General features: G+C 33.3%; 1 protein-coding gene across 11 annotated transcripts in view; it reads right to left on the reverse strand.

Annotated features, from left to right (window-relative positions):
* ERBIN (erbb2 interacting protein) overlaps positions 1-14,789 on the reverse strand; it is a 128,196-nt gene that overhangs the window by 44,951 nt on the left and 68,456 nt on the right. For all 11 annotated transcript variants that reach the window (XM_058730911.1, XM_058730936.1, XM_058730905.1 and 8 more), the window contains exons 7-14: positions 13,594-13,650; positions 9,436-9,499; positions 5,873-5,947; positions 4,900-5,044; positions 3,327-3,399; positions 2,865-2,994; positions 2,443-2,558; positions 506-575 (exon numbers count right to left, since the gene is read on the reverse strand). In XM_058730911.1, coding sequence (XP_058586894.1) covers positions 506-575; positions 2,443-2,558; positions 2,865-2,994; positions 3,327-3,399; positions 4,900-5,044; positions 5,873-5,947; positions 9,436-9,499; positions 13,594-13,650 — 730 coding nt within the window. The remainder of the gene's footprint in view (positions 1-505; positions 576-2,442; positions 2,559-2,864; positions 2,995-3,326; positions 3,400-4,899; positions 5,045-5,872; positions 5,948-9,435; positions 9,500-13,593; positions 13,651-14,789) is intronic.

Here is a 14,789-nt window from a genome sequence, read left to right on the forward strand (position 1 = left end):
TTGTTTCTATCTCCCTTGAAAATGTAAGCTCAATGAGAATATAAGAATATTCTATTTGCTTCATCAATGTATCTCAAATTCCCAGAGCAGTTCATGGACTATGGTAAGCCTTCAAAAAATGTTTATCTATCCAAGTCCAGGAAATAACTTTTAGTTCCTTAGAAACACTTCTTTAAGGTGTGTGAAACTTCATTATCAAATCTCTACACATATACTCAAGAGGATCACTATAAAACCTTCAAAAAGTGAGACAGTATTGAATCTGATTTCTTAATTTATCTTTTTACAGATTCAGGAGAAATTAGACAGTCCAACAGGATTTACTGTTTTCAATCTACACAAATTGCACATAAATTATCTGTATCTAAATATTTTCATTTTTCCTTACATACATTTTAAAATGTATACCAGAGTATAACTGCTCTTAAATGAGCCTACATAAATTATTATGCATAATCATATACACAATTGGAATTGCAGTAACATACAAACTCAGAATGCCTACCTGATTATCTGAGAGCCACATAGCAGTCAACTGCTGAAGTTTTGTAAAGCTAAAGGGCAAATTCTTTAATCTGTGAATACAAAAAATACAAACAAAAGTAAAATAAGAAATGTTAAAATATAAGAGCAAAATCTAATGGTCTTCTAAACAATTTTATATTATTGAATATGAAAACAGAAAAATATTTAATTTAGTAGAGAAGCCAATATAGGTCTTTGACATAAGTTATAATACAAAATATTATTTTATAAGAATTCATTTAAAAATATAATTCTTCAATCAATTCAGCTAGGGGAAAAATGAATAATTTAATAATCTCAAAAAAATTATCTGCTAAGAAAAAATGTTAACTATCCCTACTTTAATGTAAAGACAAGAACACATTAGGCAATGTCTCATAAAATTGCTCTGGATATTTTATTTATATTTAAAAGAACAAATTATTATAGGAAGCCTTAGTGATAGTTTGTTAATTAAAAAAAAAAAAAAAAAAGCACTGTTCTGGGTTTCATTATGAGCCAGAACTTTCGTATTCCAAAGACTATTAAAACACTGTAATGAGTAAAAAACAAAGTAATATGAAGAACTCATTAAAATGCCAAATTAAAATAGCACCCTATTTAAAACAGAATATCTATTTAAACCTTCTATCCTATTATGCCTATCTGCTCTGCTATGCCTATCTTCCAAGGCAATTTGCTGGAACCTATGGCTCTAGCTTTGGGGTACAAAGTATAGGCAGAAATCAGGAATGATTTTTTTTTCTTTTTTAATTTTTTTTTTAATGTTTGTTTATTTTTGAGACAGAGACAGAGCATGAACGGGGGAGGGTCAGAGAGAGAGGGAGACACAGAATCTGAAGCAGGCTCCAGGCTCTGAGCTGGCAGCACAGAGCCCAACGCAGGGCTCGAACTCACGGACCATGAGATCATGACCTGAGCCGAAGTTGGACGCTTAACCGACTGAGCCACCCAGGCGCCCCTGATTTTTTTTTTTTTAAAGCAGTGGTTATTCTTAAATAAAATGGAACAGTCTGAATATGCTAATTAGTCAGAAAACTGGGCTTATATTAAAGCTCTACTTTACAAGCTAAGTGAGTCATCTTAAATTCAAGTTTTAATTTTCTTCTCATAAAATGACAGTATGTATCGTACTATTTCACAGTGTTGTTTTGAATGCTTTGTAAGATACTATGAAAGCAAAATGTAAAACCCCTCTACAACCATTCTTTTATCATTATTAGGACCTTTACTTCAAGAAAAATGACAGACAATCTGTTCTTAACTTAAAAGCAGCTCTAGTGATCTATTTACTCTGCACCTTGACTGTGTTTCCCGAGCTATGTGAATAGGTGCCTAATCACATCTCTGCTCAGAAAAGCACAGGAAGCAGATCAGATTAAAAGCTGTGCCATTCAGCAGCAGTATTAAGGTGAAGATCTGACTTTAGGGATAAAAAAGGTGACGGTAAGAGGGGCGCCTAGGTGGCTCAGTCGGTTGAGTGTCCAACTTTGGCTCAGGTCATGGTCTCACAGTTTGTGGGTTCAAGCCCCAATCAGTCTCTGTGCTGACAGCTCAGAGCCTGGGGTTGTTTTGGATTCTGTGTCTCCCTCTCTCTGCCCCTACCCTGCTCACGCTCTGTCTCTCTCTCTCAAAAATAAATAAACATTAAAAACAAAAATTTTTTAAAAGGTGACTATAAGGAAAGATGTAGAGCTAAACTTGCAAGTTATATGGCTGAAGTTGACACAAAATGAACTGCAACAAATAACCACAGTATAAAACCACAGGTAAAATTAGGTCATTCTTTCAAATGAAAATTCTATTTAAAAACCAAAAAGAAGTTGAAAAGAAAAACATGCATTTGATTTTCTATCATATAATGAAACTTTAATTTCATCCATTCAGTGTCTTCTATAAACCAACAACATTACAAACCTATTGTCACTTAAATTGATGACTTTTAATTTTTGCATATCACCCATTTCCTCTGGAAGTGTCTCAAGTTTATTGGAATGGAGAAATAGCACAGTTATATTTTTCCAGCTTCCAATCTGAAAGAGAAACATAAAATTGGGGATCAAAATTCTGGCCTACTGCTTAACAGACATAGGTAAAATACAATTTTCCAAAGTTATGAAAACATTTTTCTCATTTATAAAAGGAATCATATTTTTATTTATTAATTTTCACATATAAAGAAAAGTTGGTATCTCTGTAAAACAGTATAGCTCATTATTATTCAGAAAATAAATAACTTAGTTACATAATTATTTCTGAAAGAAAACAGAAAAAAACCCACTGGATAGCCATAATAAATAATATGAAAAAAAATTCAAGGCAAATTTAAAATATTGTACCTCTGGGGGTAACTGTTGTAAGTAATTATGATCTGCAGCAAAGGTTCTTATATTAGTAAGCTGTCCAACAGATGAAGGCAAAGCTTCAACTTCATTGAAGCTACAATCCAGTTCTTCTATTGATACTAACCTTTAGTTAAAATAAACGACATACATTATTTTTTAAAAGTTTCCTATATATAATCCAAAACTTTAGAATATATAAACATTTGAACTTGACTTTAACAAATCTAGCAAAACTCTATCTCCACTAAACTTATTAAAGTAGGTCTATCTTTGCTTTAAATCTATCCAACCTGTAACCAATTACTTATTTAAATGCTTAAGGAATCTCCCTTAGATGCTACTTTTGCATTTATCTGAAAATATATATGGCTGAAACATATATATAATATACATATAAACATAAATATATAAAGCTGAATGAAAGCCAAGTCTTCTAGTGATTCAGAAAAATCTTACCCTCCTATAGAGTCTGGCAGATACATTAACTGATTTTCATCTATTTTAAGAGTTGTCACATTCTTCAATGAACCTATTTGAGGGAAGAAATAATATTCAATTTTCCAGCTGGAACTAGAAGCAAGTCAATCAACAGTTAATGTGAGCATATATTACATTTGACAGGAATCATGTAGAACTTTCTTAGTCAACTTATCTAAAAAAGAAATCAACCTAATCTCATCTCCTCACTCCTAATCTCATAACTCTGTACTCCCTTACCCTATATTTTCAATTTTCACCTATATATCACCTTTTAACATTAGCATGTATTTATTTTACTCCCGCTAAAATGTAAGCTTCATTAAGTGTAGGGACTTCTGTCTGTTTGTTCACAGTTGTAGCCCTGCTCCTTAAAACAATGGCATGGCACAAGTGAGTACAAACAAAAAGGAAACAGTAAGTGTATAACAAACTATTCTATGTACTCTAAATACTAAAACAATAAGAATCGAGTGTGGAATTAAAAGTGGCGAATAAATCATAGCAGAATTTGCAAAATGTAACATGAGCCAAAACAACTACATAACCTGATAAATATGTATAAATATTTTTTGGTTCCTATGTTTAAACATCATGAAGATGGCAAGGTTTACGTTTTTGGTTCTTTAAACTAATTCAATTTCCTTGAAGCATCATCAGACTACAAGCAACTACACATACGTAGGCTCTCATAGGATTTGCTAAACTGGTTTGTTTTTTCATCTGTGAGCCTAAAATGAAGGAAGACTAAAAAAAAGTTACTAGATGAGGGCTATGATTAGAATTTAAACAAAGTTTCGATAACTTAACCTCTTTTTAAAGAATTTAAATTTTATTAGAGTGATAAAAATGACATTTCCGTAAAGAAAAATGCAGTAATGTCAACTAAGAAGTAAAATGTGTAAGTGATCACATGAAGAAAAAATTCATATAAGATTCGTGACTGGTAGGGGCGCCTGGGTGGCTCAGTCAGTTAAGGGTCCAACTTCGGCTCAGGTCATGATCTCACGGTCCGTGAGTTCGAGCCCCGCGTCCGGCTCTGTGCTGACGGCTCAGAGCCTGGAGCCTGTTTCAGATTCTGTGTCTCCCTCTCTCTCTGCCCCTCCCCTGCTCACGTTCTGTCTCTCTCTGTCTCAAAAATAAATAAAACATTAAAAAAAAAAAATTAAGAAAAAAAAAAAAGATTCGTGACTGGCAGTATAAGAAAATTAGCTCAAAACGAGGGTCCCTGGGTGGCTCACAGTTGGTTGAGCATGTGACTCTTGATTTTGGCTCAGGTCATGATCTCACATTTTGTGAGTTTTGAGCCCCACATCCAGCTCTGCGCTGATAGTATGGAGCCTGTTTGGGATTCTCTTCCTGCCCCTCCCACATGAGCTCTATCTCTTTCAAAAAACTAAATAAATAAATAAACCTAAAAAAAAATAAAAACTAGCTCATCACAAATGAAATTTGATATATGAAAACTTTGAGTCAAGCAATGACAAAAAGGGTATTTCTGAAAGTTCACATTAGTAAAAACTAATTATATGAATTAGAAAGCAATACAAACCAATAGTCTCAGGCAGTTGTTGAAGTGAATTGCTTGATAACAGGAGGTCCTGAAGGTTTTCACATGCTGAAATTCCTTCTTCAATCATTTCAATATTATTCTTAGAAACATCCAAATATGTGAGCTGTTTCAAACTACCAATAAACTAGAAGTAAAAAATGGGAAATCTAATGACTCTATTAAGCTTATTTATGCCAAATTTAGGTAATAAACTCAATACCAAGTTATAATTCATTACTACACATTTATATGAGAGAAAAGATTTAATTTTTTAGCAAATGCCATGAGTAGGGGTGCCTGGGTGGCTCAGTCAATTAAACATCTGACTCTTGATTTCAGCTCAGGTCATGATCTCTACGGTCTGTGAGATTGAGACCCATGTCTGGCTCTCTGCTGACAGTGCAGAGCCTCCTTGGGATTCTCTCTCTCCCTTTCTCTCTGTTCCTCCTCTGCTCACACGCTCTGTCTCCAAAATAAACAAATTTTTTAAAAATGCCATAAGTAATGTATTCAGTAATAAAGCTAAGAGCTCCTGCTAAGAGCCTAGCAGAGAGACAATGGGCTTATACTTTTCTTTGGGAACTCAGCTGTCACCAATGACTAGGGCAATAGGACATATAGGCAATCTCATGTTCTTCAGGTATGGGAATAAGCAAAACATCAGCTGATAAGACACAAACTATGTGGAAAATACCCTACTTAACAATTCTCTGGACAAAACGAATTAGGATATAAACTCAATTGCAACCACAGAGAAGGATACAGTCCAGGATATTAAAAAGCGATTATATTATAAAAGTTTACTATGGGAAGTTTCTGATTTTAATCAAGGATGTATTAATAGTAAAAAAAAAAAAAAAAAAAAAAAAAGGTAATTTACTTCGATTTAATCGTAATCTGAAAATGTACAATTCATAAAACTGCAAAGGACAGACAGCAATAAGAGAATCCATTTAAAGTTTGATATACATACCCCTGGTATAAAAGTCAGTCTATTACCATCCATCCAAAATTCTTTCAATCCACTTAGTTGCTCAAGTACTTCAGGCTGTTTGGATAAGAAGGGGGTAAAGAGGTTCAATACTTTACTTGAAAGTTTTTATTTGGCAAAAGAAGCTCTAGGGAACTTCTAATGATGACTTCTACTTTAAAACATTAAATAAATAACTGGGGGGTGGGGAGCAAAGCCAAGATTTGAGACGTTCCACTACATAACAGTTATTACAGTGATATTACTAAAAAAGAACTCAAAGATAGGCATTCCAGAAGAGTAGAATGCATAAAACTCATTTAAGCCTTTGATTACACAACAGGCTTGAGTATTTATAAAATTAATAAAGAAATAAAAATAAGATCCATTGCTTTTAAGAGTATGATAAAAAGATACCCTTAATTATTATCTGTAAAAAGATTTAGCCTTTTATGAAAACCACAAAGATACTCCCTGATGACTAAGAGAGAGGAAAATAAAGAAAAAAAAAATCTTAAATGTCCAATAAAAAAGGAAAGGTAAGTAAACCAAGGCATAATCACATGGCACACATATTCTGTTATTTTGAACTTCCAGCAATTACAAAGTGAAATATTGTTTGTAGTATGTGGTTAACAACCAAAAAATTAATGAGAGGGTTGCAGTGGGCCTTCTTGGTATTGAGACAAAACTTGATCTTGGGCATTTTGCCCTTGCAGGCTCTGTTGAATGCATTCTTCAAAGGTATTTCTGTCACCACACAAACCTGTGTCGAGTCATTAATACTGTGATGGCAGAGAGTACCATCATATCTAATCAACATAATAACACAATTAATATGTAAAAGTCATGTTGTTCAGATTCACTGCTAACGTAAAAATACAGGTAAGAATTCTAAGTGTAACTTGGATAAAAAGAAATATTCTTCTGTGCTTTATCTGTTACCATTCTAAGGGTAAGTTTTAAAAAAATGTATAATGCTGGATATCAAAATGTACAAAAATTAATGAATTGGAAAGTTGTTGATTCACAGAATTAACAATAATGAAGATTTTTCAAATAGTTAATGTGGAAATAGATTAATACATATAAAAATGTTAAGTTTAATAAGTTAGGAAGCATAGAATATGTATTTTTCTCAAAAGGAGTAAAAACTTCTACCAACACACAATAAAACCCATCATATGCCATCTTCAATTAAAATAAAACAGGGGCGCCTGGGTGGCTCAGTCGGTTAAGCGTCCGACTTCAGCTCAGGTCACGATCTCGCGGTCCGCGAGTTCGAGCCCCGCGTTGGGCTCTGGGCTGATGGCTAAGAGCCTGGAGCCTGCTTCTGATTCTGTGTCTCCCTCTCTCTCTGCCCTTCCCCCGTTCATGCTCTGTCTCTTTTTTAAATAAAACATTAAAAAAATAAATAAATAAAGAATATGAAAGAGTATTTCAGAAAATAAATGAAGTATCCAAAACAACCATGCTCTCCCACTGACATTGAAAGTTAACTAATAGGTGAACAAATGTATAATACAATAACCTATAGGGTAATCATGAAGCTGACAATATTGAGAAATTCTTGTTTTTAAGATTATCATTTGACAAGACACATGAAAAGACGCTCAATGCCACTCATCATCAGGGAAATACAAATCAAAACCCACAAAAAAAAAAAATCACCTCACACCTGTCAGAATGGCTAAAATCAACAAGACAAGAAACAAGTTTTGGTGAGGATGTGGAAAAAAAGGAACCCTCTTATACTGCTGGTGGGAATGCAAAGTGGTACAGCCATCGTGGAAAACCTTAAAGTATGCAGATACCTTAACAAATTAAAACTATGATTCAGCAATTTCACCACTGGGTATTTACTCAAAGAATACAAAAACACTAATTCGAAAAGATATATGTACCCCTATGTTTATGACAGCATTATTTACAATAGCCAAAATATGGAACAACCCAAGTGTCCATCGATAGACGAACGGATAAAGAAAATGTGTATACAGATACAATGGAACATTATTCAGACATAAAAAAGAATGAGATCTTGCTATCTGCAACAACATGAATAGCTCTAGAACATAATGCTAAGCAAAATAAGTCTGTCAGACAAAGACAAATACCACATGACTTCACTTACATGTGGAATTTAAGAAACAAATCAAATGAGCAAAGAAAAAAAAAAGAGACAAATCCAGAATCAGAATCTCAACTATAGAGAACAAACTGATGGAAGTGGATGTGCAGATGGATGAAACAGGTGAAAGGGATTATGAGTGCTCTTAATGAGCACTGAGCAATGTACAGAGTTGCTGAATCACACTATATGATACATCTAAAACTAATGTTAATGCTCCATGTTAATTATACTAGAATTAAAAAAAGATTGTCATTTGAAATCAACCATAATTTTAAGAAAGAAACAAACATAATGTAAAAATTTTAATGATATTTAGATCCACGAATTCCTTTCCAAAAAAATATCTAGCTTGTTTTCTGAGTTCTTTTGGAGAACTCACTAAGGACAAAAATCTACTTACATACTCCTTTCCTTTCTGATTCCATATCATAGCACATTTTGCATACAAAGCAAAAACAATTCAGAAGTCTAATTCCAAACTCAAAAATTGTTTCACTCAATGTTTTTCCTTTAGCTATTCAGTAAAATTATAGAAAAATATTTTATCATTGAATAAATTTCTGACCAATACCCTTAGGGAGTTAATTTTGACTTAGAAATACTTTTTTTTTTTTTAAGATTTTTTAATGTTTATTCATTTTTGAGAGACAGAGGGCAAGAAGAGGGAGGGGCAGAAATAATTTTTCTGATATATTCTAGGCTGATATAACTTTGTTTTTTCCTTATAATCTCTCACATTGTCTACTTAGTGTGCCTAAAAACTTTTAGTTATCTTTTCCATGGGTTTCCCTTTTTTTTTTTCACATTTTATTCTCACTACTATCAGCTACTTCTGTTTGGTTACTCTTCCCTGTTAAGAATTTTCATATCTTTTCTCTTAAAAATATGTGTATATCTTTACCCTATTTTATACTTAAAAACGCAAAGAAATAGGGGCGTCTCAGTGGCTCAGTCATTTAAGCGTCCGACTTCGGCTCAAGTCATGATCTCACTGTTCAGGGGTTCAATCCTCACATCAGGCTCTGTGCTGACAGCTCACAAAGCTGTCTGGAACTTGCTTCAGAGTCTGTGTCTCCCTCTCTCTCTGCCCCTCCCCACTCATACTCTGTCTGTCTGTTTCTCTCTCTCTCTCTCTCAAGAATAAACATTTAAAAATTTTCAAAAAAGGGGCACCTGAGTGGCTGGCTCAGTTGGTTAAAAGTCTGACTCTTGATTTTGGCTCAGGTCATAATCACATGTTTCATGGGATTGAGCCCCATGTCAGGCTCTGCATTGACAGCATGGAGCCTGCATGAGATTCTCTCTCTTCCTCTCTCTCTCTCTCTCTCTCAAAAATAAACAAATAAACCAAAAAAATACGAAGAAATAAATACATTAATTTTCACATGTTCTCAAATATAAGACTTATGGATAGAGACTGGTGTGAACTTACCACTTCTGTGAATTCATTACTTCCCAAATCCAATCTTTCCAGTTGGGTCAGTCTATTCATGGTTCTATGTACAAGGGATTAATGAAGAATTAAGTATACAAAAATATCAGTTACTTGGAAGCTTTCAAAATTAATGTGTTAAATGTTCTTATGTAATACCTTATGTATAGGCTTTCACATATTGAGAATATAAAAACAATTTCTCAGAAAAGTCATCTATAATTAATTTCTAAACAAAACAAGTTTTAAATTATTCTCTAATTTTGGCTTCTCACCAGGTTTTCATTTCTATTCATAAGTAACTGCAGTAAGTTTAAACCCTGTAGACCAGAATGTGAGTAACTGGCTTTCATTTTTTTCACAGAAAAAATTTTCATATAAGTCAACTAATAGACTGGCAGCTACATAGTTATTATTATCTTCTTTCAAGCCTTGTCATATATTTATAAACCTTCAATAGAGCTGATTCTGAAAATTAATATTCAGAATTCTAAGAACAGTAAATATGACATTCTTCCCCATATTTTCAAATTAAATTCAATACAACTCAAAATAAAGTTTTATAAGAATCACAAATATGAGTAGCTGAAATTTATTTTAAATTAAAGCCAGAATACACTATTTTTAACTTCCAACTTAATATCAATATTTTTCTGAAATTATAGAGACTTGAGAAATGTACAAAAACTAATTCATAATAAACTAAGTTGTAGTTTTCTGTCTCCATCAAAATGGCATTTTAAAAACCTTAACTAATTAATTCAAGTACATATTTATACTCTTAAGTTAGTCTTTTTAGAGAAACCTAGCATTTGACAGATTGAGGTACTACTAGCTACCCAGATAAAGAACTCTGTGTTATGATTTTTTTTGGATATGACAAAATGAAAGCAAAATACAGTTATTATCATATTATCAATATGTATTAATATGCTAGTAAGTTAAAAATTAACATCATTAAAAAGCAACAGCCTCCTTAAATCACAACACAAAACAACAGACTATTTTTATCTTCACTGGGAATGTAACAAATTAGAAAAAGCAAAATAAAATTCACTTAAAACATTTCTCTGGCTTTTTGGTGAAAAAACTAACAAACTTAAGACCACACATAAATGTAATGACACTATGTTACTGACCTAACATTAGAGGACGCAAATTTTCCCCAACCCTTCCATTTTAAATGTGCCATTCTATCAACATTCCTTTAATTTAAATTATTTCACACCAGATTTTCTCAAAGCTGCTTTATTTAACATAGATTTATTAAGGGTCTAGTCTCGGGTACTATAAATACTATAATTCTACTTCCCTTACTCAGATCTTTGCCCAGAAAATCTCTAAGTCAGTTCTAGTTTGCTTTGTAACAAAGCAAAACGTGTATCCAGGATCCTTCTGAAGAAAGATTAGATGCTATGATATTAAACTCTTAGGTCCATAATATCATACTAGGTAAACATTTGAGAAAAGTAGAGAGGTCTTTGAGGAAGGAGGTGAAGACTGAAACAAAACAATCTTATTTTTCTTAATTCAATATTCTTAAAATGACAAAAGAACACAGCAAATCCACACACAGGAGTTAAACACTACATCAACAGGGTAAGTAATACAAGAGTACAAAAAAGAAAAGTAGCGCACTGGAAAAACTCAATTACGAATGATAGCTTTAGAAATTGAGGTTTTAAAAGTGATTTACAAAAACGGGAACAACACATGCATATAATTAAGAAGGAAATATAGGGGTGTCGGGGTGGCTTAGTCGATTAAGCGTCTGATCCGACTCTTCTTGATTTCAGCTCAGGTCTCGATCTCACCATATGTGAGATCAAGCCCCATGTCTGGGTCTGCACTTGGAGGTGGAGCCTGTTTAAGATTCTCTTTCTTTCTCAAAACAAATAAAAACAAAACAAGGAAACAGAGTGTAAAACTTGTTTCCATCTCAACTTGCATTATTGGCAACTTTGATCCTACTTAGACACCTCAAAAGTCTATCTAAGACAAAATTTTATGTTTTCACCTTCAAGTCTTTTCATTTAAGATCCAGCTTCTTTCTTCAAGGATAAACTAAAAACAATACCCCTCAAATTTCTTCCTGTGTACTTCTAAAAATTCCTTTGTATTTGACTCCCTTTTACCATTTCTTCTCATGTCACAGAGGAAAAATGCCCATCTTTTGTGTGCTTGGTCCCATGCCCTCCAGTATGAAGAGGATATTAAATTTCACTTAGCTACATATCTAAAACAGCTTTTCCATGTACTGATCTTTGATTATAAGAAGGTTCATTCACATAAACGTGAATGCATACTACTTTTGTAACATGCAAAAACTACAGTCTTTTTATAGTTTGTGAGGTCTCAAAAGTGTTAATCATGAGTCTTAAGAAGAAAGTAGGTAAGAATTATATTTTAAAATACATTAGACAGAGCCCAATTTCAAGTTAAATAGGGCGATAAAATAATGAGTTAAAAGTATGATATCAGATAAACCATATTAATTGTAAGCTTAGCTAGTTGAGTAAACAATTTACATCTTTGTTTTCAAGTTTTATTTATTTTTGAGAGACAGAAAAAGGACGGAGGAGGGGCAGAGAGAGAGACGGACAGAGGATCCCAAGTGGGCCTCCCCTGCTGACAGCTGAGAGCCCAAAGCAGGACTCACAAGCCGTGAGATGATGACCTTAGCTGAAGTCAGACGCTTAACCAACTGAGCCACTCAGAAGCCCCTACATCTTTTTTTTTTTTAAGTAGGCTTCACGCCCAGCAGAGAGCCCAACATGGGGCTTGAACTCACATCCTGAGATCAAAAGTCAGATGCTTAATTGACTAAGCCATGCAGGTGCCCCAATTTACATCATATTTGAATCTCTTAGCAGTCAGGTTTTGAACTAATGAGTCATCAATGCCAGTATCCCATCTGTAAAATACTTAAACCTTTTTGAATTTAATATGGTTAATTTCCATTTTAATTTATACTCACAACCATCACTACAAGCTCCAATCATTCGTGCGCTGAACAATGACTCAGTTAATACATAATGTCTTCTGGGAATCAAAACGAGATATGCTCTGTGTCCTCAAAGACGTACATTCATGGGGGGAAGGTTACAAGTACATGTGCATGTGCATATTAGTTGGTCAGGTAAAATGGGAGTAAAATGTATATATAAAAAAAGAATTATGTGGTAAATTTCATAACATATAAATAAGATGCCAAAGAAGAGGTAACAATTAACTCTTGACAGTTCAATCACAATAGAAGTCGGCAACATTTTCTATAAAGGATCAGAAAGTAAATAATTTATACTTTGTATACAGTCTCTGTCACAGATACCTAACTCTAACATTAGAGAGCAAAAGAAGTCATAAGCGGTTCATAAATGAATGTTTCCAGTGAAACTTTACTGACAAAAATAAACAGTGGGCCAGATTTAACAAGACTGTATTTTGCCAATGCTTACACTTTAAGAATGTAGCAATGAATTCCGTGAGTTTTAAGGTACTCCTAAATGAACATAGACTACAGGGCATCTTGAGTCTGTAGATCTGTTTTAGTTTTTTATCTTATTTGCTCTTGGATGGCCATCTCTTCTGATGTTAGCTTACCAGTAGGGGGCCCTCCATCCCACTTCTAATTTACAACAGACTACAAAACCAGACAAATTCTTAGAAATTATAGTTACTCGACTTCACATGAAGACCCTATCGATCTCACTAATGAGTCCTATATATGAGAGCTCTAGTATATGAACTGGGACCTATATTGGGGACTCAGGTGGGCTTTATATACATATTATTTTCATATTTGTAACACAAGACAGAGTTCCAGAAAGCTATGAAATCACTACAAAATACCAACAGCTGCAAAAGTTTTATATTCAACACTACTAATTAAAATATGACCGCAAATGTCAGCCTTTTAAAATAATTTTCACTCATATTTTAGGTATTACAAAGTTAACATTTCTCTAAGGATTTAAGAATTCAAAATTTTGGGGTGCCTGGCTGGCTCAGTTAGTAGGGCATGTGACTTCTGCTCTAGGGGGTTGTAAATTCAAGCCTCTCATCGGGTGTAGAGATTACTTAAAAATCTTCAAAAATAAAACCTTTAAGAATTACTTAAAAAATTCTTATTTTAGAAAGGATAACACCATTACTTACTTTGGCAACATTTTCAACTGGTTTTCTCTAAGTTCTAGTATCTGGAGTTTAGTTAATCTGCAAAACAAAACAACAAATCAACAATCTATGACAAAGACAATGAATTTAATTATGATGTAATGTCATGCCCTACAGTTTCAAAGCAACCAATATTTATTGTGTAATTATAAAGTAAGAAAAGACAATTTCTGCTCCTCAGAATTAGTGGGGGAGGGGGAGACTTAAACACTTCTACATACTTAAAGCACATAATGTACTTAAATATAAATCCTACAGCATTTTCTGTGAAAATGCCTTCCCAAATTATTAGCCGGTAGTAGATTAGAGAACAATAATTCATCTCCAGAGTCTGGCTCTGAGAGAAAAAAGAATAAAAGAATGTAAGGTGATATAAAAAAGGAGAAATCCTCTGGCTGTTCAGTGATGCACATTCCAATAAAATTAGAGGGAAAATGAGCAGATTAGGCAGTCCAGAGGTGCTAGCTAATACCACAATGTTAATCATATTACAAAACATAAATGTATCAAATCAACATATTTGTTTATATTTGTATACCTTAAAACATTGTATACCTCTGTATACACTGCATGCCTTTGTATACCTTAACACATTTGTATACCTTAAACTTATACTATGTGTCAAAAATATTTTTTTAAAAAGTGGTCCAAAAGCCAGACACAGAAAAGGAATCAAGCACACTAATTTTTATATATTTACATATATAATGTATACGCATATTACATATATACATACATGCATATAGGTGTTTGTATATAAATATATGTAGCATGATAACATAGCTCCTACAAAACAGTCACTGGACCACAATGCCCAGAATTGATTTTTTCTTAATTGAAATATAGTTGACATATGACATTATTAGTTTCAGGTATACAACATAATGATGTGATATTTGTATATAGCATGAAATGATCACCACAGTAAGTATAGTTAACATCGATCACCATAGTTACAAAATTTTTTTTCTTATGATGAGAACTTCTGAGATCTATTCTCTTAGCAACTTCCAAATATGCAATTCAGTATTGTTAACTATAGCCACCATGCTGTACATATATACTCGTAATTTATTTATTTTATAACTGGTACTTTTTGACCACCTTTACCAATTTTGCCCACTCTCACCCAGTGGCAACCACCAATCTGTTCTCTCTGCATCTAAGAAGCTCAACTT

This window comes from Neofelis nebulosa, chromosome 1 (assembly GCF_028018385.1).
Source record: "Neofelis nebulosa isolate mNeoNeb1 chromosome 1, mNeoNeb1.pri, whole genome shotgun sequence".
In the NCBI taxonomy this organism is placed as follows: domain Eukaryota; kingdom Metazoa; phylum Chordata; class Mammalia; order Carnivora; family Felidae; genus Neofelis; species Neofelis nebulosa.